Source organism: Dryobates pubescens, chromosome 2 (assembly GCF_014839835.1).
Source record: "Dryobates pubescens isolate bDryPub1 chromosome 2, bDryPub1.pri, whole genome shotgun sequence".
Lineage (NCBI taxonomy): Eukaryota > Metazoa > Chordata > Aves > Piciformes > Picidae > Dryobates > Dryobates pubescens.
Window position 1 is genome coordinate 48,326,327 of NC_071613.1, and position 25,043 is coordinate 48,351,369.

The following is a 25,043-nucleotide window of genomic DNA, read 5'->3' on the forward strand; positions in this document are numbered from 1 at the left end:
AAGAATACACAGCACCTAATAGGCAAATTATAATTTTCTCCTCCTAATGAAAGCAAATCAGTTTCAAATCTTGGTCCCAGGGATAATACCAACTTTTCAGTGAAGAAGTGTGGTCAAAACAGGATTTACAGTAGAGGTCATGAAGAACAGTTATCTATGACTGCCAGGTACATTGTGTCAGAATTAATTAGAATGAGGTAATACTAGGAATTACAGAACAATTTCAATCTTGTGACATATTCACTTCTATTCATTATAGTACCAGGTAAGAACAACCTTTTTATCTACCTTACCTCATCAAGACATCTTTCATACTGTTCTCTCTGATTTTCATTTTCCAGAGCCAGGGCTGAATTCTCTGCCTACAGTAAAATACAATAGATAAATAAATAAATACACAAATGAATCTAAGAGTATCTTGTTCTACATGACAACTTACAAACATTCTCAGAGTGCTTACTTTGTGTACTTCAAGATTCAGAATAGAAAGCACCATGGTATTTATTTTGCTGCAAGTTGGTATGTTAAGTATAACCAGAAGCTACAGTAATTTATGCCATTATTCACACCCTGCATTATAATTTAGAACAATATCAAAGCAGGTACTCCAAGTATTTCCATGACCTCATCTTGTCAGGTGCAATAGAGTTGGCAATGAAACATTATAAAAGACACTGGTGTATCTTTTCTTCCTCCCACTTTTTGGTTTAGAGTGAACTTGCTATGTCAGAAAGTCACCTGAAAGCAAACTGAGGCAGCTATTACCAAACGGAAACAAAAGGCAATCATGTAAACTGTGGCAGCTCTTCCTAAGCCTGGTTTCTGCAGTGGATAAGTGGTCATGATACAACTAACTGGTGAACTACAGTGAAAGAAGTATTTTACTAAATCTAAATGCAAACTAAAACATCAGAATTTTTTTCTCCCACATCTGTCTGTTTAAACACGATACATTTTCCTGTATAGTAGTGCCTTTCATCTATCTTTAGTTTCCATTACACTCGTATTTTTACACAGTGCAGACTTGAAAATGGCACAATCTGGTATGTAAATTACAGTAAATTAATGTATTTTTCTATATGTTCTTACAGAATTGGAAAAGAAAAATCTCTTAAGAGTGCTGTATACACCTGCTTTAGAGCTAGTTTCAACTAGTCTTTTAGGTCTGAGAAATTAAACTGATACATAAAAATCTACAAGTTAAAACTGGCTCAGGAAATCTCTCTGCCTCCCATGCGTAGCTTCAGATTACATAACCATAACACCACAATCAATGAATTCACATTATTACAATTATTATACAATTTACATGATTTGCTTCACTTAAACCTTCTGTTCACCTATAAAAGTTTAACAAATGCTGTTTCAAAAGAATTGTGTTATACAAAACTACAGTCATAAATATTACATACATAAACATATACAAATAAACATTTGTAATTTTAGAGGGGAAAAAAAAAAAGTAATGTATTGTATGGAAAGAAGCTATGGAAAGAAATGTGGTTCTCTCTTCATTGTTAAGAAAATGATTCAACAAAATGAAAATCCCAAAGCCCAATAAACTGATTCATTAACAATAACTTCAAATTCAGTTGGATTCTAAACACATTAGGAAGAAAAAGTTAACATATATAATTACCCAGCACATTGAAAGAGAGTAAAGAATAAAAGGGTGGTAAGAAACAAGGGCATACAGAGTTTACTTATTTATAGGTCTAAGTAAACAACTGTACAGCATCAGTGCTTTATCTTGAGGGTACAATCAAAGCCAGCAAAGGTGGTAAAATGCTCTGCATCATATTTTCACAATGTCACCTACCAATGGATTCAACATATGGCTATAAAAAGTCTATGGGTGATCCTGCAGAGAGGCTGCAAGAAGTGCAGATGCAGAAGTAAGTAACAAAGTAGAAGCAGAATCTGAGAAAGTAAAATCAGCAGTAAGAAATCAGAAGCTGGAGGTTAAATAGTCCTCTGAACTAAAAAGGCTATCATATACAGTTATCAGTCTGCTTTTACAGACACATTCTGCTGGGTTGATTGATAACAATAAAGAGATAATTGCTACATAAAAATGCATTTCTGAGCTAAAGATTTTCAGATATTTTCTTTACAAATATCAGCCTAAAATGCCATCCAAAATAAATTCTTGTTATTGCTTTGAAGCAACTATTAAAGGATTAGCCTGCCCAGCCTTTATCTCATGCATGTTGGTATACCTACAGGTTTGGTTTGGGTTTTTTTTTTTCATTTTGACCATTTTCATTGATCCCCCACAGAATACATAGAATACATAGAATAAACCAGGTTGGAAGAGACCTTCAAGATCATCGCGTCCAACCCATCAACCAATCCAACACCACCCAAACAACTAACCCACAGCACCAAGCACCCCATCAAGTCTTCTCCTGAAAACCTCCAGTGATGGCGACTCCACCACCTCCCCAGAAGTGTCTAAAAGAACTACAAAACATAGTTGCACTACACAAAATTCAGAGAGCTCCCCTCATTTCTTTAACTTCATTTTCTTGGAATGCTGTAAGGATGTAAAATGGAAGCTAAGTCTGCTTGTATTTGTTAGCTGAATCTCTGATTTCAGTGAGCTATTCCTTTACAAATAGCTTACCCAAATTAGGAAATCTGAACTTGACAGCATTATAAATAAATACTACATTTGCCCTCTTATCAAGCCACAGTGGAAACATCTGTATAATATAATCTTTTTTCACACCACTGCCTTTGAAAGTGTAGTGAAAGGATGTAATGTAGTCAATGTTAGCTTGACTTTTGTGCTTCTTGATTGCCAAGCAAATCATGCCTACTTATATGGCATTTTTGTAATGAGGACTGGACTGGAAGGGAACACATGACTGACTTTGCTTAAGATCCTGTGCTAGTTCCCACAGCATGGGAAAAACCGTACTTGATATACTAAACCACTCTATATTGCAACTGAATACTGGCTAATAACCCTCATTCCCCCCAAAAGTATTCATTTAGAAAATTTGTAATAGCACTTGTGGTCTCAAACCCCTGGTCTTTTAATCAAAACCTTTCTCTTTTTAACAGTAACTGCTGGGTTTTGATGATATTTTAAGTCTGGTCAATTTTTGCTCAGAGGGATCTGCCTACTGCATATTCTAGGCATCTTCTGCCAGTTAAGCAAAGTAGGTCTCCTTGGAGGAAACCACTATTAAATTTTATTTTCATTTTTATTTTCAGGTCATACTTACACTAGGTTAAGTCTCAATAAGAAGCCCACACTTCTCATGGCTTGAAAGCTATTGCACACTTGCAGGCACCCAGAGGCAGTGGGGGAGAAGCGATGACCCCTAATGTACTTACTCCTCCCATACCTAACCTAGCAAGGGACTGCACAAGAAGAAAAACAGCTCACTGGGAGCAGTACTCCCTTAGATATCAACTGATTTCTGTAATGAATTCTAGTTGTAAGTATAGCTGTCCTCTAGGAATTTATGTATATTTTATGTTACACCATCTCTATCCCTCAGCCTCATAAACACTAAAAGTGACACAGCCCTGCAAACTGCTGCAGTGAAGTGGCATTCAGCACCTGCCATCAGTGCCTGCAGGCAAGCCTGTCTTTTGTTGTGGGGTCAGCTCTCAAAGCACAGTATCATTCAGTCTACTGAAAGTAACTGTGGTGTAACTAAACATTAAATGGAACATTACATGTTGCTTTCAGATCATTATAGATTCAAGGATGCTAAAATGTCAACACAGAAGTACTTCCTAGTTCCAATTTGGAAGAAAGTACTTTGACAAAGTTTCTCCAAACACTGGAAAATTTAAAGATTTCATTCATGGTTTGGATAATGCTAAACAGCCTGCAATTGCCTAAATTAGAGACAATTGTTCTGAATTGTGAGATTGGATTTATGGAAAATCCATTTGAATGTGAAAACTTCAGACCGCTATGTATAACAACAGAGGTTGCCTTGGACTGATGCTAAGGTACAGCCATTACAAGAGACTTTGTCAACTCTTACTTTAATCCCTTTCTCAGGATGGAAAACAGCCCTTCTACCTTCAGATCAACTAAGATCTTTCTGTTTTTTCACAGATGTTGAAGAACACAGTGAACTACCCCAAGGAGGAGTGGTTTTGTTCAAGGCTAGCAACAGAGAGACTACACGCTTGGTGCACTAAGGTCTCATCCTGTTCCTGGTCAAGTCCAGAAGCTGCCAAGAAGGTAGACATCAGCAGGAATGAAATAAATTGTATGCCTTTCACAATATACAATGTTTTCTTAAAGACTAGACTAGATGATCTCCAGAGGTCCCTTCCAAGCCCTATCATTTTGTAAAACATCTTTAGGGCAAGCGGAAGATCCTTGGCTCACAACAATTTGTTGTTCATTAAGCTATGGAAGAAACAAGCAGGCTTAGCCCTTTACATGCTGTTACACATCTGCTAAATACTGCATCAATAAAGGAAAGCCACTTAGTTACAGATCTTAAAAACTTCCTAAAATGGTCATGATAACTAACTTCAGTGTACCCACAACAGCAAAACACAGGAAGCATCCAGTCAGGGAGTAAAACCACCTGAACTTTAAATTCTTGTGAAAATGTATCATTACCTGAAGTCTAAAATGCATCTCAAAGATATCCTTAGCGATAGGAAAAAGATCAAACACAAGCCCCCCTAACCTGCCTCAAAACAGAGGGAAATGTCTCCCAAAAAGCACCAGACTACACACAGCTGAAATAAAGTTAAATATATTCTTACAGTAACACTGACATTTGGGATGATTTCAGGGTAAGGATCGTCTACTAACTATACTTTGTTCAACATTTACCTGCGTTTAGTAGAAGTGGCAGACACAATCTCATGAGAAATTCCTGTGTCCTTCAGATTTGCATCTCTAAGTGGCATTTGAGAAGACAGCTTTCACTTAACATCCTGCAAAAGCCATTTCTGTGTGCTTCTTGAAAGAGCGAACTGAAGTGCTTAAATCAGTCTTGAAAATAAGATTTGCATTGATGTCCCTAAAGTGTTTTTCAAAAAGTTTAAACTTTACCTTTTTGTGCCTTGATTGTTTAAGTCGAGAGAACAGGAGTGACAATATTTTATTACATAACTAGCCTGTTTCGGTGATTAAATTGGGACGCATTTGGTGCACTGGGGCCTTTAAATGAAGAAGCATTTCCTGTAACTATTAGAAAGTCCTCGAAAGACAATCCTCTGCACTTTAATAACCACAATGAAATGAATTTAAACACTCCATTTTCTACTAGAGGGAATGAATAAGAGAAGTACATAGGAGACAGTTCTCCTCACTCAACCATTGTAGAGATGTGACAAAAAGAAAGGATGAGAGGAGGAAAAGAGAAGAAAGCAAAGAGTGGGATGTATTTTGCACTAAAGGAAATGATAGAATCATAGAATGGTTTGTATCAGAAAAGACCTTTAAAGATCATCTAGTCCACCCACCCTGCTTTGGCAGGAGATGATGGTCTAAAGGTTGTACGTCAAGTTAGCAGCTTAACATGCTTTGAAGGTATCATCAATAAAGGTCAAGAGAAACAAAGTTATGACAGTGAACTTTAAAATCCCCAACAGAATGCTCCAACACAGGTTACCATGTGCAATTCTTTGTTATTCATACTAAACCATTTGTCCATTTATAGAAAGCTGTATTGATTTACACAGACACTCATTTGTCATGCCCTGTACAGTGTATTAATAGCTGTCCAAGAACTTCAAATGTGCCCAGCCATTTTTTCTGCTTTCAGCCTCTGACTTTTGTATATTCTTGTGGTCACAGCTTCACAGAGTGCACGAAAGCTCAAACCCTAGGTCAAAGCCTGTTGTTTGTAAAGTAAGAAGAAAGGTCCTTATGGTGTTTTCTTGGTACATTGCTGTTCTAGGAAGACTTAACCACTTGAACCATGTCCGTATCTTCGGTCACTGGAAACTCTTTGTATTATTCTATCCATGTCACACAGGAAACTCTTCCTTTGAAAGACTAATTCAACACATTGTCAGAGAAAAGTTTAACAGCATAGTTGTGCTGGTTAGAAGTACTGAAAATTATAGTTGTGTTTTTAAATCAACATAATTATAGTAACAAAAGCCTTAATGTAACTCTAGCACTACAAAAATATCTCCATCAGTCACATTTCAGTGCTTTTTCTACCAGCTACAGACAGCTCTTTGCTATAAGTAAAATGGGAACTGCATAGTATCATAGTATCAGTCAGGGTTGGAAGGGACCACAAGGATCATCTAGTTCCAACCCCCCTGCCATAGGCAGGGACACCTCACACTAGATCAGGCTGGCCAGAGCCTCATCCAGCCTGCTCTTAAACACCTCCAGGGATGGGGCCTCAACCACTTCCCTGGACAACCCATTCCAGGGTTTCACCACTCTCATGGTGAAGAACTTCTTTTTCACATCCAGCCTGAATCTCCCCACCTCCAGCTTCATTCTGTTCCCCCTAGTCCTATCACTACCTGCATCTTATGGCCTGCCTGTCAACTTGTGGATGTTTCCATCTTGCTTCAAAACACAGGGGCCTTTAGCCTTCCCAGTTGCATCTTTTTCCAATTTCTTTCAGCATGATAAAATAGTATATTCCATTTAGCCCCACTTAAACATTTGATACATTTTATCTGTAAAACTCTGCCACTGTTCAATTCACAGTCCAGTAAAATATGGCATGAAAGCAACATATCTGAGGTTAAATAACAAAATACAGAACCATAAATGTGTTAATTGTAATTCTGTCTTTCAAAAGGTCACATTAAACCTTACTGGGCCATACTGGTAGGGATCAGTATTGCAACTCAAACTTTCAGTAACACATTTTTTTAATTCTTTACTGACACAAAAACATAGTGACATTAGAAAAAGCCACCAACAGATCTCAAAGGCAGTCTATCTCACAGGCCATGCTATAACAGTGCTACCAGTGAAAGGGGTTTGTAGTCTCATAGGGAGCAGTAAAACCTTCTTCTCCTACAGTGTGATAGAAATCAGAAGACATTTTTTCAACATCAGAGAGTTAACCTTTTAAAATTACATAAAAACTTGTGTTTCAAGATTCCTAACAAAAAGCAACCCAAGGCCTGTGAAGATGCACGTGATGTTTTTACTGATGAGCTGACTCATGTATTTAAACAAGAATTTGCACTGGAAACTACCTAACAGCATTAATTGTGTGGATTCATGCTGCCAGAGATCAGAAGACAGAACTTGCTTGTTTATCTGCAAACATGCAGCAGACTGCAGGGAAAGACTATCATCCAGGGTCATAACCACAGACCTCTTTTCATGTTTGCTAAGTGTTTCCCAGTTCTCACAAGAAGAAACAATGTGTTTGACCTAAATGATAAAGCCTCCTTCTTGAAAGAAAGGGATAACTAAAGGTGAATTCTTTGTGCCTACTTATATTGGATATAGGTGATCCTGCTCTGGCAGGGGGGGTTGGACTAGATGATCTTTTGAGGTCCCTTCCAAACCCTAACATTCTGTGATTCTGTGATAAACACCTGAATGTCCGTAGCTGAATCAAACCAAAACCAAATGAGATCCATATACAGTTCATGGGGAAGTCTTATTAAAAAAATGGCTAAAAGTAAAGCTCATGTTCCTCTGTGGTGTTGGGTTGTTTTTTCATTTGAGAAGCTGGAGCTGAAAATTTTAGTCTAGTTCTAGAATGGAGATATTTGCCTTTTTGATTTTGATTAACTCTGAAGTAGTTAAGAATGACAAGCCTTTAAAACCTTCAACATTTTCCCTTCTGACACCATAGAAATGTCTGGAGCTGACATTTTAAAGAGGTTAGGAACAGATCTAGCAAAACAGACTGCATTATAATCCTAGGTTTATCTTCCAGCAAATAAATATCAAGGCTACTAACAAATATATCAATAATAGCTTTTTATGTTTACTTGCATGCAAACTGTAGAAATCAGCAAATATATAAACAGACTTGCAGTATGTTCACAGGTAAAGAAGTGTCAATAAAAAACTTTGAACAAATAGGTTAAAATTATGAAAGATGCCCTTTCCCCCTCCCCCCCCCAAAGAAAGTATTAATTTCAAATAATCATATGCTAAGCATTTTGTGAGGATGTGCACCAGGGCAAAACATCAAAGACCACGAAGCCATCACACAAATAAAAGACCTAAGACTGATTTTTTACCAAGGAACAGGGGGTGTGTAGCATGAAATTAGTTTAGTTTCTGATTTTCTAATATTTACTATTGGTGATCCTTCCTCTTAGAAACTAAACCAGAAGCAGCTGTTCCATCTCTTTCCTTTCTCTTGTTTTAAGTGATTTGTTCTGTTATGATGTTCTCCATTAAGAACTGAGAGCATTTCACTCCGACTGACTTACTGTGCTTCCCCATGTAATATTAACAGGCAGTTATTTTCTCTATCAAAGAACTAAAAATAAAATCCATGGTCCATGCAAGAAGTATGAGATCCCAAAATTCTCTGTAAGTGAAACTAGAATTCTTCTAACTGCTACCAGTGGATAAAGGCAAGCAATGTGGACCTGATTAATCTGAAAGGGCATTTTGTGTTTAGTATCAACATGTATTTAAAATGTACATAAATCTCTTTGTGTTATAAACTCTTACATGAATTAATCACATCATAATTGGTCGCTTACATTTTGTTCAATTTTTCCTGCCAAAAGACCAAACTCTGCAGGGGAAATTCTAATTCTTTGAAATCCTAATTCTTTGAAATCACTATGACTATCTATGCATTCAACACTCCAGTGAAAAACTTCCAGTGCAGCCATTTTCAAAGAAAATACATGCTTTGATTTGAAAGCAAAAAAATCTGGACAAGACTTGGATCAAATTTAAAAGTGATACTGAAACCAGCACAAATATTTCCAGGGTTTTGTGTCCTTCCAAACTGATATATATGGCAACCACTTTTTAAAAAGTTCCCTTGCTTAATCATAGAGCAGAAGGGGGGTTGGCTTTTTAAAGATTCAGATCTTGAGGAAAAAAGAATATGCTTTCAAGACAGGTTTTCAAGCATTAAAAAAGGCAACTCTGTAATTTACTTTGAATGAGTTATCCTTCAAACCTGTACAGTTTTGACCATGAGGTTACAGACACGGTGACAGTTTTCTACTTTCTGTGATTCCATTATCCACACCTTCCTGAGTAGCATACTCGGATTCAAGGTTAAACTAATGTAGAGTTCGAAAAGAATAGGATGTTTCAGTTCTATGGCTGAAAATTAATCTTTGGGCAACTTTAACAGAACTCATTGCTTATTCTTCCCTGTCTAGTTGAGATGTTCATGGCAAATACAGGCAATGCTGCTACTGATTCATTGCACTGGGAGGCAACTCGGTATCTAAGCACAGGAATAAGCTACAAAGGCCTTAGGCTCATTTTCTTCAAATGCTGAGATTCAAGAATTTAGCTATTCCTTTCAGCAAATTTAATTTACCTTTTGGAGTGTTGGTGGTCACATTAAACTATTCAATTCAGGAAGAGGATGCAATTTTAGAATCAAATTAATGAAAAAAACCCCAAAATTTTTCTCAAATGATTAATTAAAAATTACAATCAATTGAATTAAATGGGAAACCTTGAAATCAAGTACCAGGAATCCAGGAATTACATACATGTATGTATATACAGGACTTCTTTTTCCACTTTAATTTGAGGAAATAGATAAGTATCTGTCAATAGCTGTTCCTCTTTAAAATGGCTTTTAAATTTCTTGTCTAATATCATTAGAAAGAATATGAAACACAATTTCACAGGTCACTGCAAAACAAGGCCTTCATGCCGTAACTGATACTTCTAGGCTGCTTCATGCACCTGAGCTGAAAGGCTGTTACTAAATGATACCAAACAGCTCAAATTTAGAGCTAACTTTGGCACTACAAGGAACACCAACACCAACCTCCTCCCCACTCACCCACCACCATCCCACAGGAGACTAGCAATTGAGTGTTCTTGGGGTTGATAATAGAAAGAGAAGATTCAAAACTTTGATGCATTCCTTTTTTTCCCCCTGTGTGTCTCTTAATGTATGATCAACAACACTATCAACTGTCTCCCATAACCAGTTATTTTGGCTCTCAGTGGAAGGTGAAACAACAGATGTTTTGCTCAGTCGTCAGAGAAAGCGGACAGAGAATTTTTATCAAGAAATATCTTTTTCCAATTATTTATCCTAAGTTTCATCATTTAGTTTAAACAAAAATAATTATGAAATAAAGTTATTTAAACTGACAGCCTGGAAAACACTGATCCCATATGCTTAAATGTCACATTCACTGGCTGTGTGACAGGAAACTCTCATCAGTTCCCTGTTACCCAGTGAGTCTTTAAGAGGGAACTTGCTTTTTTTTCTTCTCCAAAGAAACATGGGGAATGGCTTTTATGAAATGGGGGGAAAAAGTGTATCAGTGGTTTTCCTTTATAAAAATATCCCTTGTGCTTGTTTTTATTTGAATTTTGAGGAAAAGAATCACAGAATCATAGAAGGTTGGAAAAGACTTCAGAGATCAAGTCCAACTTGTCACCCAACACCTCGTGACTAACTAACCCATGGCTTCAAGTGACACGTCCAATCCTTTTTTTGAACACATCCAGGGACAATGACTCCACCACCGCCTTGGGCAGCCCATTTCAATGGCCAATCATTCTTTCTGTGAACTTTCTCCTCACCTTGAGCCTAAACTTCCCCTGGTGCAGGTTCAGACCATGTCCTCTTGTTCTGGTGCTGGTTGCCTGGGAGGAGAGACCAATCTCTGCCTGTCAACAACCTCCTTTCAGGTAGTTGTAGACAGCAGTAAGGTCTCCTCTGAGCCTCCTCTTCTTCAGGCTAAGCAACCCCAGCTCCCTCAGCCTCTCCTCATAGGGCTTGTGCTCAAGACTTCTCACCAGTCTCATTGCCCTTCTCTGGACATGTTCAAGTATCTCAATATCCTTCTGGACACAGTACTCAAGGTGTGGCCTAACCAGCGCTGAGTACAGGGGCACAAAGACCTCCCTGCTCCTGCTGGTCACACTATTCCTGATGCAGGCCAGGCCTGGCCCTCTTGGCCACCTGGGCACACTGCTGGCTCATGTTCAGCTGGCTGTCAACCAGTACCCCCAGGTCCTTTCTGCCTGGCTGCTCTCCAGCCACTCTGACCCCAGCTTGTAGCACTGCATGGGGTTGTTATGGCCAATCTGTAGAACCCAGCACTTAGATGTGTTAAATCTATCTCATGCCGTTGGACTCCGCCTATCTGTCCAGCCTGTCAAGGTCCCTCTGCAAAGCTCTCCTACCCTCTAACAGATCAACTCCTGCCCCCAGCTTGGTGTTGTCTGCAAACTTACTGATGATGGACTCAATCCCCTCATCCAGATCATCAATAAAGATATTGAACACGATGGGGCCCAGCACTGATCCCTGGGGGACACCACTAGTGACTGGCTGCCAGCTGGATGTGGCACCATTCACCACCACTCTCTGAGCTTGGCCCTCCAGCCAGTTCCTAACCCAGCACAGAGTGCTGCTGTCCAAGCCAGGGGCTGACAGCTTGGCCAGGAGTTTGCTACAGGGGACGGTGTCAAAAGGCCTTGGCTGAAGTCCAGACAGACTACATCCACAGCCTGCCCCACATCCACCAGGCAGTCACCTGATCATAGAAGGAGATCAGGTTGGTCAGGCAGGACCTGCCCTTCCTAAATCCATGCTGGTTGGGCCTGATCCCTTGGCCATCCTGCAGGTGTGCTGTGATCGCCCCCAAGATGATCTGCTCCATAATCTTTCCCAGCACTGAGGTCAGGCTGACAGGCCTGTAGTTTGCAGGTTCATCCATCCGGCCCTTCCTGTGGATGGGCACCACATTGGCCAGCTTCCAGTCATCTGGGACCTCTCTGGTGAGCCAGGACTGGTGGTAATGATACTTTTTGCTTTTTGCTAGGCCATGCAACATATTCAAAGTATTACATAACGCCGTAACTCCTATTTTCACAAAATAATTCTAAACATAATAAAATACAAGATACACTATTTCCCTTGTCCTATGATGAATCATTTTACTCTGTTTCTTTAAAGACGTGGAGTTAAAAGGTTTCCACCACAAGAAGCTATTAATGTAAACTGTTTCACAATTCATATCATAAATTCAAAACAACTTTCTCTGGTTTTAACTACACGGGAGCAGCGTGTTATTTCTGAAGGCAATGTTTCCTGCAATTTCACTTTCTTTATCAGAAGTCACCCATAAGTCAACTGCCCCAGGTATTTCAAAATGAACTTCATTTGATGGCTTCAGTTATTTCTCTCCCTTCCAGCTAAGGAGTTGTGAAGTAAAGCGAAGCAGAACAGGTATTGGTGCACTGTATTATGAACAGGATCAAATGCCACATAACGGGCAGCAATTGTTTTGTAGCCAATAGCTAACTTCTAATAACTGAATCACAAAAATACTGTTCATTTCCTGCTAACTGAAATAAAAGACTATTTGCAAACATCACCTTTCTTCTCCTGACAGCTTTGAACATTGTTCCCATTTGCTATTATAGACACAGTTAAGTAGCAAACAAAACCCCTCACTCCACACAGCAATACACAGTAGGTTCATTTCTGCACTGACATTTGTTAAATTAAAAGTTCTGTTCCATTTAATTTTTAATCTTTTACAGTGGAATAGTGAATTCACAGAGTAATTGTATTTTGCTCAAAAGAACAACAACCCAGACCAAACCCCTGTCTCTTCTAAAAGCTTCAGTAGTCTGGTGTTGTATTTATTTTTTCTGCGTTGCAGACTATGCTCACTTCAGAGAAGAAGGATGGAGGGATGAAGATCCCTTAGAAATTAATGTGGCAGTACTCAAATGTTGTCCTAATGAGTCACATGAAATTTCTCCTATTGTGCTGTGCACCTGCATTGGCTTTTTGGCTTTCACTGCTGTGTGGCCTTGGACCCAGCACCCTGGGTTTCTTCTACTTGAAATGGGAAGATGAAATCCAGTCTCTGCTGGATATAGAGCTTAATCAGTGTCAATTCACCATAATGTAAACAATGTGGGTAATCAGGTCCCTAGCACAAACAGCTTGGCTCTGAGGGTCTGATCCTGTTATGCTGTGCTGCTTGCTAAGGTAGACCTATTAATAGACTATCTTCAGATCCTAAATTAACAGTGATAGACATAAGGAAGTCAACTGCCAGGAGACGAACATATCCCATAACAAGACAGTAAAAGACAGGCTTATTGGGAAAGCTTTTTTCCTACATACACCCAAGATGTGCCTGAAGCAAGTTTTCACTTGGATAATTGTACAGCTTTGCGATTCATAAAAATGTAAAATATGAAACTGTACAGAAATATATACATTAAAGTCAGCTATGTGGAAAGTAAATTCTATTTTAATCATATATTATTACATGTTACTGTGCTATAATAAATAGTTTCCAATTATTTACTTAACCTTGCTCTGCAGGATATAAAACTTATCTCAGATTTTGCTCTTTGTGCTTGTATTTGTTGGTAAATCACATCCCTAGGAGGTCACTGAAGTCTTAGACTAGACACTTCGGGATAATGTAGCAAACTGTAGAAGTTCTTTAAAAAACAAGCTTTGGATGCATTAAGACAAAGTTGATGAGATTCAGCAGTGCTCCAGTAAGAAGCTCAGGCATGAAAAAGGCAGCAGTAGCAGCAGCCCAACAGCCCGGCTCTGCGCTGCGTAATGAGCCAAATTCACATCACACATAAGAAAGTGCAACTCAAGTGCATCCACCAGAACTTAACCCCCTTAACCCATGGACAAATCTGATAGCAAAATACACTAAACTAGTATCAAACATGAGGAAATGTTGCTGGTATCTTATTCTGAGCTGCTGTTCAAAAGTAGTATCACTGATTAATTGATTGGCCTAAAGGGAAAATGCAGTGAAAAGAACAAAAATAAATCAATATATAAAATACTGTGTAATGTAAGAAGTACCCAGAATCGATGACATTACTGCTCTGTCAGAATGGTCTGCAATTGGGACACATTCCTGCCTGGCAGAGGTCACTAACAGGACAAATCAGTTGCATAAAAGCAGTAGAAGTTCTCATCTCTTATTCCTATTGAATCCTTCCCTGAAAAATACAGCTTTTGCCTAATACTAATCAGTTCCTGTTTGAAGTTGCTTAAGAGTATCAGGGTTTATCCAGCTAATTAGGTAAAAATTTGAATAGTTAACCCTCAGGTCACTGTGAAGGACAAAATATTAGTTAAAAAGAGTAGAAAGAAGATCACCACTGGAATGTGAGAAAAAAAATACTCTGCCACACCAAGCAGAGCCAAGAGGAAAACACAAGCTGTTTCCTTGGCAGGGAAGTTATGTCAACACTACACCAAGCAGCTCTGCTAAGATATGCTAAAGCTGGCTGAGGCTGCTAACGCACTGTTCTGCTGGGGGTAATACTCTGGTTTTCACAAGAGTTAATTAGTTCAGACTAAAATTATGCCATCCAGCTACACTGCTTCTGCTACGTGAACTATCTTGCATGGCAGGGTACTATGTAAAAGATTATACTTTTAATAAAGCTTGTAACATGGCCTCCTTCTCTCTTTCACTCACCCTAACCTAATCTAATCAAATTAATGTAGGTATGCATGGAACAGCTATCTGCATGGCACTGGGGAGACACTACGTCTCACAAAATTGTTTGGGTAAAGACACGGATCAGATTTTGGGTTACAGAAAGAACCTTCATTGATTATGGGAAAGAATATTACAACTGTCACAGCAGTTGAAACTTAATGACATCAAATGTAATATAAGACTGACAGAAATTATCAAAGAAGCAACAGGCTTTTCCCTAGCGCGTGTCTAACGTGTAAATAAGCAAACTCCACGAGAAGAAAAGGAAGGAGCTATTGGGAGGCAAGTAAGGAGAAATGTTAGCTGTTTCAGCCATATGACCTCTTCACTGAAAAGCCTGTCCTCTCATTTTCAGTTTACTGTAAACTGTTAACAGAATTGCTAACCACTTACTTCATAGAAAGAGAATTAATGTAAGAAAAGAATTTAGCTTCTTCTGTCCAAACAAGAGTTATGCAATGCACAACCCTCATACCAATTTCTTCAGCTGACTTGAAACTTGTGGCAATAACTTTGCAGAGGTCTTTGTCTAGAAAAGTAATTAATTTGCAAGCACTATTTTTTTTAGCAGTTTACCAAAAAGCTGAATGACAAACCTAGGTCTTACTTATTTCCTCTTTATAAAATATCTTTTTCCTAAAGAACTGAAACACTAAGATCCAGAGAATTTAAGATCAGATTATTCTAGGGGAACAAACCATTTGACTGATGAAGACAACAAAGAAGCCTACAGGCTTACCAAAGGGAAACAGTTGTAACCACTAATTGCTTTTCTTCTCTTAAATAATTTCCAAGTCTTGGCCTTGTATGAGTCATAGTAAACAGAAAAGGAACTGGAAAATGCATGAATCAAAATGATGAATGAGGACCATCACCATGTGTTGGAAGGCCAGCAGTTATCAGAGGTATTCCTGTGGGACAGGAAGAAACTCTGCCCTCTAGATGGCATTATGCACCTGTAAATCCCAGATGGACCTGGGGAGCCCTGCCAGGCCATCTAATCTTTTCTCCACCTGCAAAGGAAGCCTGAGCACATACGTCAAAAAGATCTGATGGCAGTTCTTGGTCTCAATGGGAAGGTGACAGCTGCACATTGTTAAACAGCAGAACAGATGCTATCCTGAAACCCTGTTTCAGCTGTTTGATGTGGGAAGCAAAAAAAGTGCTGAGCCTGAGATGAAACAGAATGGAGGCTCTTCCTGACCCCATATGGGGAAAGGCAGTTTAAATGTGGCAGTGATGAGCAATATGTGAAAACACATAATAGCAAAACCAATAATAATCAAGCAGAAAAAAAGACTGTACTCATGAAAAAACAAAACCTCTTCCAATAACTGGCTTTTAACAGCACTGCAGACCTAAAAATGTATGTATACATGTACATGCATGTAGATTTACACACCCATGCATCTAAGGCTATGTCATACCCATGTATAGCTGTTTTGATGACACACTGGAACTGAATAGTTGTTTAGTAAGTAAGCAAGTACCTAGGGAACCACCATCAAAAATCAGAGTAACATATAATGGACCAAAGTCAGGCTACTCCACAACTGATTTATCTATTCCGTTTATCTATTCTCTTCATATTTTTATACATAATATTAAAATCTGAGATTAAGTAGATTTAGACATGTTTATTTTCTGCTGTGGGCTATTAAAAGTGGCTGCATAATAAAGCCAGTGAATATTGAATTTCATTAAGTATGTTAATCATACAGATTTCACATGTGTAGTTAAACATATGGCCAACATAGGACCCTTTTATGCTAGAAGTTAGCAGAACTCCAGTAATTCTAGTAACATGAGTGCAACTATACCTGCCCAGAACTCCAGCTATAATCTCCAATTCTGCATTGCTACAAGATGAACAAAAAGGAAATCACTATCAAATTAGCTGTAAGTGCCTCACCATGCAGACCTCATTACTGTTTCTTCATTTTCCAAGGCTAGTAATGAGAAACAAAAAGAGAGAAATTATTTCATTATGTAAGAGTTGCAAGAAACTCAGCTCTAACAACAGAGGTAAATTAATTGGGATTTCCCAAGCAGCCAGTGGGAGAATGTCCACAGAACACTGGGATTTTCTTAATGATGTTAGTTTGACACGCAGCTGATTATTTCATTTATGAACTACATACAGCTGTCATCACTGTCAGCCAAATCACATGCATTAGTATGTAGCTTAAAAATACAAGGTCTGATTCTAAAATCTGTGTTGCACAGAATCTTTCCTCTAAGAGATGTGCCACTGTGAGCAATGAGAGGCTTCAGAGAAAGTCCTTGTGTAAAACCAGGCCTGGAGTGCATGCCTGGTGGAAACTACTTAAAAAAACTACTGAGTCTCACTCTGAAATGATAGATGTGTTGGGATAAACACAGTCACCGAGATCTATAACACAGAGTTGAGAAATCTCATTTCATTCAGAGGGGAGAATGAATTTTCAGGCGCACCACATGCCTGATTGCTAAAAAAGGTAAGTTACATTATCTACTGATTATGTGCAAGAAGGCACTACACATGGAGAGAAGGGCACTGGAAAACTATCATTATTTAAATTATAAAAGTCAGACTGAAATATCAGACTCCTTCACTGCAGCCTAGCAAGGACTCTTTCCAGAACACTGTTAACATTTATTTCAGTAGAGAAAATCTGACAGGTTTAATAAAACCAAGACGATTTTCCTTGACTTCTGTGGCTTTACCTTTCCTTCACTGACTACACCTATTTCTCAGACCTTCTGGCACCAAATCATTATTCCTGTAGCCCTATTCAATACTTTGAACTATTTAAAGAGCGTTTGTTACATCAGCCAGGTAAGTACCACGGAGCTTTATCTGTGGTACAGAACTGTAAGAAAAGAGTCACTGTACTGGAATTTGGAATGTCATAGAAAAAAAAATAATCTTAACCTGCTTTTACAATAAGTATATGCAACTACATTTGGTTGGGCTGAAAATGACATTAAATTCTTATCTATAGTCTCCATTTTTTTTGGTAAAAATTACAGAGGTCAATACACTGTCCTGAGGGTACTGTATTTTACCGATTATTTTCACAACTACATGCTTCATAATTTATGGGGAAAATCAACACAAGTAAACTAAATGATCTTCTGAACAGTAGATCCTAGACTAGTAGATTCTGACTAAAATATTAATGGGAATTAAAAACTTCATGTAAGAAATGATTCTTCCAGCTCGGACATGTATCCACTGCCTTGGAAAAGGATATTTTATGTCAGTCTATCCTGAGAAGGCAGAAATCAGGAACAACATAAATTACTCACACTGCTTTTCCAATGTGCCCTGTACCCTACTTGAACAGACTGATGTGTGTGATAAAAGCACTGAAATATCTGGTGCTAGAAAGCTAGTAACTTTTAGTAAAATCTAAATTGACCTTGAGTAGGCTAAAGGAGAAAAATTCTGTTCTGATACACAGCAAAATTCCCTTCATAGTTGATGGGGTATGACATGATGTCACACTTAGAACAATTAAATAGGTTTAAAACTTGGAATGGGACCACTAGTGGGAGCACAGGGTGTTGAGCACTTTACTGAATGAGCAAATTGTGACAGATTACTGCATCATATGTATCTCATAGTAGAAAAAGTCTATCTGAAAGTTTTAACCTTTTCAACATGTTCCCCAAAAAAGTTAGAAGCTCCACACATTGTGACCCATAACATTTAACTCCTGAGCCACTGCTGTGGTGCATCATAGGAGATGCAACTCTATAGTCTTCTTTTTTTCCCTTAGACTGAGGGAGAAAATAGTATCATCTGATACTCAGTCTAAAATTCCCAGGAGGCACCACAGTTGTTTAGAAACTAAGTATTTTAAGCTTTCATTGAGCTGAACAGTCAGGAACATACAGATACGCATGGCCTCCTCCATGCCTCTTCCAATAGTCATGGAGGCAATGGCCTCATGTACAGACTTATTAAGGCACTCTCCCATTTCAGGAGATGGAAGTTTTTGATGGAACAGTAGATCAGCGGTCTCTCTCTAACGATAGCAGTAAATGCTTACAGCAATGAAAAACAGAGCAAATCTGAACAGCTTTTCCTACATACAGTGGGCAGAGCTATTTTCAACATTCCTGTGTAATTCATATCCCTGCTAGATCATCTTGATCTTTGCATGCCAGAAAAGAAATTCCTATAAATTTCAACTGGCTTAGGAAAAAAAGTGTAAAAGGAGAGAGATAAAAAGAAAGTCCTTTTAGATCCTAAATATTTTACATGTCTGCAAGAAGTACATTCGTTTCTGTTAAATACTCATCACATATTAACCAAATTTAACTCTGTCCAGAACAGGTTTCTATTAGTCTTCACCTTCTATATGAATATATTATTTCTATTAACACCCCAACTGATGGGGTGTATTGACCACTGAAAGCAATTCATTCTTTGTGCTAACTATGGAGAATGCAGCTTCATGTGCCTGCGAGCAGCATGTAGGATGGACGGAAGAGCCACAGTGCAAGATCTGAAAAGCAGGAGGGCATGAACAGGCAGGAGGAAAGGTACAAGTATCTGGGAAGAGGTGCATTTAAAGACTGCATCATGAGTGGGTGAGGACAAATGGCAAAGAGGAAAAGTACCCCAAGGCACAACAGCAAGGAGAAACAGGTAGGAGCCATGAGATTTGCTTCTCAAAGACTAGGAATAACTGAGCCACCGCAAACCTACAGTAGAAAAGTTCAAGCATCAACAGATTATAGAATACATTCAGCTTGATAGCACTTCGCTTTTAATTTAAAATTTACTCAAGTTATTGGAAAGCTAAAACAGTTTGCCAATATTATTACCAGCAGAGAGATGGAATAAACTGGGCTGTTTTTGAAACCAGTGATGCAAGTCACTGCTGATTCATTATCGGCCACTGGCTAAGTTTGGAAATAAGACTTTCACTGCCTCATCGTCTGATCCCTGGCTATACAAAAAGAGTTCTTAGGCACAGTTCAGAAAACTAATTACAAAAGTCTCATACAGAAAAGACTTAGAAGTAAAATAATCCAACAATTAGGATTAAGTAGGTTGGCCTTTGGTGACTGATCAGCATAATGGACGGCCAAGGCATTGGGCTAAGAAGAGGCTTCTGGCTGAATCAGATTAAATGCACTGGCTGGAACAAGACTGGCTGCTCCAAAACATTTAGAACACTACTAAAAAAATAATTTAAAGTTTCAGAATTCTTCAATGCATCTAGGTAAACTGAATAAATTTCCTATAATTACAATATATGGAAAATAAGAAAAAAGAGAAGGGAGAACAATGTAAGAGCAGAAAGAGAAAAGCAAAAATGAGCAGCAGGCCATTCAAAGTTATTTTCTCAAGTCACTCAAAGGAAATTGTACTCTTCTCATATTTCTTTTTTATAGCTCATTGATAACATGTCTTTCTCCCTCCAAAGGGTAGCAAAAACATAATATGGGAAATACTTGACATACTTCCTCATTTGTTTAATGGTGATGATACAAGGGAAATTACCCCTCTAATATATTTGAACATTTAGCTTATTATCCTGAGTAGGTTTTCTCCCAAAGCTCAATTTATTAAAACAAAACACATCTTTCTATGATGAACTGCAAAGGGCAAGAGGGCAACATTCTATAATTAAAATTAGAGTGATTTTGTGGTTCTTCCCCAGCAGATACTGCTTCTGCTGCAGCTTAGTTTACTGAAACTTTCATTGAATCTCAGTCACCCGCAAGCAATGAGATTTTCACACATGAATTAGGCTTTTCATTTGATAACTCAAGGTTACAATTTAATGCTGTCCTAGTGGCTTGCTATTTGGTGAAAAATGCAAGGTTGTGAGCAGCCTTCAATCATTATTTTTTGAGGCTAATGGAATTTGAACTTCTGGGAGGGTAGGGGTACAGTCAGCAAACCAGTGGAACCACTTCCTTGTTGGCAATGTTCATTTCAATTGGAACATAAATGCTGCATTTTTAGCAAGGCATTAGTTATGAACCACCATAGGCTAAGTTGAGTAAATCATCTCTTCTGAAGAGTGGACACTGGCCCCCAAATAATCAAAACATTAATTCCCTGTAAGAAGGTGATGGTACATTGCTCATCTAACAGAGGGGAGTGGATTCGGACCGTGTGTGGTCAAATGTGCATGCTCCTACAGAACAGCTACTAGCAAAAATATGATGTCCTATCCTGAACACCGGCACTGCTCACCTCGTAAGAGGTGCATATCTTGTCACAAAACAAGTGCAGTACACCATATGATGCAATGCACATGCCAACTCCTGCCTTTCAGTTCAACTTACAAGCCTCATCAGAAAGAGTACACTTGCACTCTGCTCAGGTGAAAAACTTCCAGTAATTTCTGGGAAGAAGGGCTGGTGGCTCTTCAGAAATGCAGATGGTAAGTCAATCCTGTGCCTGCCTTCACAGGGGAACAAGCACAGTGAGAGGGTTGGAATGAGTAGGGGCAATTCATACTCATTTTTCCTGTAGAGTGGCTCTAGAATCTATAGTTTAGGTGTTCCTTATATGTGGTTACTCACAGTATCTACAAGCTGGATAGACACATCTAGACTCAAGCCCTTAATTCTGCCTTTTCTGTAATCTGTTTCCCTCTTTGTTTCCTATGTAAAACATGTTCCCAATGTATCTTACTGCACGCCACATTCTAGCTCTTGAGCTCTCTACAGATGTGGTACCAAGACACAATTAGATGAACCAGACAGTACAGAATGCAGAACATCTGCAACTGAAATGGGAACTGAGACTTCATCCAGTTTCTTTTTGACAAACCAAGAGGACATGCAGCATGTGAGAGGACATTATACCATGACCAAAATTTGTGGGTTTTACAGCTTTGCTTGGCAAAGCAGAGCATCATGAAGAACAATTTCCATGAACATGGAAGGGGAGTTTACTTGGGAGCAATCCAGTCAGTTTACTGTCTTCATAATCAGCCAAAGGCAAATACTTTCTAAGAAAGTTGCACTACTGCAGTTGCAAAGAAGAAAGTCCAGATGAGCTGGAACATTTCATATATTAGACACAGTTAATTCATACTGAATTATTCTCATTGCATAAATGTCTGTGCAAATGATAGACTTTAATAAGCCTTCAAAGTTGACACAGTATTTATCACTGATTAAATTTTTAAAATCAAAGTAACTGTGGCTTTTACAGACATGTTTGGATTAATGCTGACAGTAACTCACTCTATCAGTTTAATTCACTTGCAATTATGCAGGTGCTTGGGCAGGCTGTGTTTTAGGCTAAATTGGGATAGAGAGTTCATAGCTCCATATTGGCTAACAAAGCTCTAGGACATTCTGAAGGCCTTTAAGTACACTGCTTTTCAGATACAGGATATTCTCAAAGCTCTCCTCTGAGCACCGGGACTGTGTAAACTGTTCTTAATGGAAACAAGAAATAACATACAGTCTTGCAACAAGAGTCTGTATACCTAACATACCCAGAAGGACAAATTAAGGTTTTGTGGAAAATTTCCAACGTATATGCATATGATTTTGGAACTATAACATTATTGTTATAACTGTGTATATACCTACATGTATCTGAATGGGGGTTGATCCATGTCCAGAATAAACTATATTTTTTGTACATTTCTGGCTACTATTTAAAAATAAATTCATGATTCTTCTGGTGATGCAAGTAGATCAAAAAACATGAAATTCCACCAAGGAGTTGATATGTTATTCACTGTACTTCATTAATATTTCATGTTTTTGCAGCACTCCAAATACACAGAGAACTTATCAGAGAATTTTTTTTTCCTTTGTAAGAGTTAGAAGGCATTTGATCATAACTGCTGAAGTAAATTAAGTGGCATTTCAAGAGCAGCCAACTAAAAACGCTCAAGGCACAAAGGAGTTTTGATATCCAGGAAATCACAATTAATTTCAGCTACATTAAATGGGATACAAGATGGTATGAAGCATTTGTTATTTGTCATCTTGTTCATTTGATTAGAAACGTATGGTATTTATCAGTCAGCAGAGTGGAAATAGAATTTGCTGTAAATGATAAAGGATGTAAAAGCATTATAGGTAAAAGAAGCAATGGGAGAATATGCATATATATATATTTCTTATCAAAGTATATGACAGTTTGCACTTAGGCTGACTACAAAGACACTTTATTGTACTGACAAAATTTCTAGGTTAAAGTTATTAAAACCTAAAAGGTATTAGAGAAATTTATTTGACGATACATTTGACAGAAGCCAATTACAAGGGGAAAAAAAAGTTAAATACAACTCTACTGATAAGCCATTTAAGGAAAGTTTTCTGTGAAAATGAAGCCTCACCTCTTTTTTCACATTTAGATTTGATAGCTTCCTGGTCTATAACCAACAGTCCAATATGACTACAGTTTCCATCACATTGCCAGAAATTCCTCAAGGAAACAACCATTCACCTCACATTTACCATGCCAGTACTCCAGGAATTCCCAGAAACTATTTATTTCATCTGTGGAAGAGGAACTCTTGTCCCATATAGATATTCAAAATAGAAGAAACTAAGCAATGTATTATATTGTATATGTACTGGATAACCTAGCCATTTAGAATAGAATAGAATAGAATAGAATAGACTAGACTAGACTAGAATAGAATAGAATAGAATAGAATAGATTTATCTCAGTGTTGCTGGATAGCTTTTCTCTTTTGATATTTCCTTCACTTAAAACTTAGTTCAGACTTGCCCAACATATTTTGGTTTAATGTGTACACCTAGGGAACAGCTTGAGTGCTGTAATACTTTTTATTATATGAAGCTTTCAGGTGTGCACCGTCACATACATTTGTATACACACATACAACAAACATAGGAGTCCCTCATTTCAACAGAAGCTCATCTTATCAACAGGATAATGAATATAGGTATGGAGGAGGATGGAGTGATTTTACTGTGCTCTAAGAGATTAGACTACATTTTGTCATGAGTCGCACTTGACTAAGAAACTAATATGGATAGATATTAAAAGATTTCTTCAAATTGCTGATATAAATGAAATTATAGTAATAGGCATTAATGGATTAAGTACCCCAATTTGACTATTACTAGGTTCTGTTTAAAGGCAGTCTGTCAGATTCTACAATGCAATATTAAGTACTTTATTAGCTTTGCTGATTTTATTAATCATGCATGATAGAGTAACATCTAATCATGTAAAGTAAGATTAAAGATTCTGACACAGCACAGGAACTAACAAACAGTAATTTTTCATTCTTTTCTGTATAGACTGAAAAATTACTCTGCAAATATCACAGGATTAAAATTGCTAACTGTATGTAACTTTAAAAAAGTATCTCTCTTAATTACTAAGCCTCAGAGTCCCAGACATTACAATTTATATTGTTCAAGAGAAAAATCAAGTGCGAGAATATATAACATTAAACAACACACAATTAACAACACTTTGTTTTAATTACCTTGGATCACAATTAGTGTTGGCCTTGCAGTTCATCTTTCTACTTCGATAGCTCTTTAGACTATTTATGTGTATTAATTCTTGACATATTTGCTTTCACTAATATATGTCATTGAACAAGCCACTGCACAATGCTGACATCAGTGAGGAGACCTAGTCACTGACCTTTGAGAACTAGATTCTGTCTGTCCGTAACGTTATCTTTTGTATCTGGGCAATTTGCCACAACTGATAAAGGTTGTGACATTATTGAACAACTTCCTATCACCTGAAGATATAAAGAACTGTCACTGTCATGCAGACTGATAAAGAACAAGGTGAAGCAAACATAAATCATGCATATTTGGAAATAAAATACAACAAGGAGCCTACAGTCATTCCCCATTGAAAAAGCAAGACCACAGTAAACTGTACATCGATCAAGATTTTATGTGCTGTAAAAATGTGATTTTTTTTTCTCAGGACAAAATAAGAATTAATATTAAATGTGTTTATTTTACAAAAAGCCTACAAATTTAAAGGAAAGAAAAACTGCAGAGACTGCAGAATCTAAATATAGAATCTGTATTTAGATCCAAACATGAGCATAACTGTTCATGTTTTACTTTTGCACAAAGCCCTCAGGAACAAAAATTCAGAGTTTTCAACAACTCAGAATAAAAGTTATGATGCAAAAGGCCTTCACACTTAACTAAAATTGTATGGGCCTAGCGATGAGATCTCTATTTGCCAAGACCCTACTGAGGCAAAACGTGACTACAGTTTTCTAAGATAACCATACATCCATACAGACAACGCTACATAGATACCCGAGAATGGAGAAAACACTTAAAGAGTTAAAAATGTGCCTCTGTATTAGTTCAAAATGCTACTTAAACAGACACAGCCTTATTTTTTGTACATATTGAAGCCCATGCTTTTATCAAGAAGCACAAAGTTCAAATAGAGGTTACAATCTTACCTGCACCTTGTTCATGGTTGCCTAATGAAA

The 25,043-nt window shown here is 37.9% G+C and overlaps 1 protein-coding gene across 10 annotated transcripts in view; it reads right to left on the reverse strand.

Annotated features, from left to right (window-relative positions):
* The window catches only part of NCKAP5 (NCK associated protein 5), a 257,106-nt gene that overhangs the window by 105,115 nt on the left and 126,948 nt on the right, over positions 1-25,043 (reverse strand). For all 10 annotated transcript variants that reach the window (XM_054176887.1, XM_054176890.1, XM_054176884.1 and 7 more), the window contains one exon: positions 294-362. In XM_054176887.1, the coding sequence (XP_054032862.1) occupies positions 294-362 (69 nt within the window). The remainder of the gene's footprint in view (positions 1-293; positions 363-25,043) is intronic.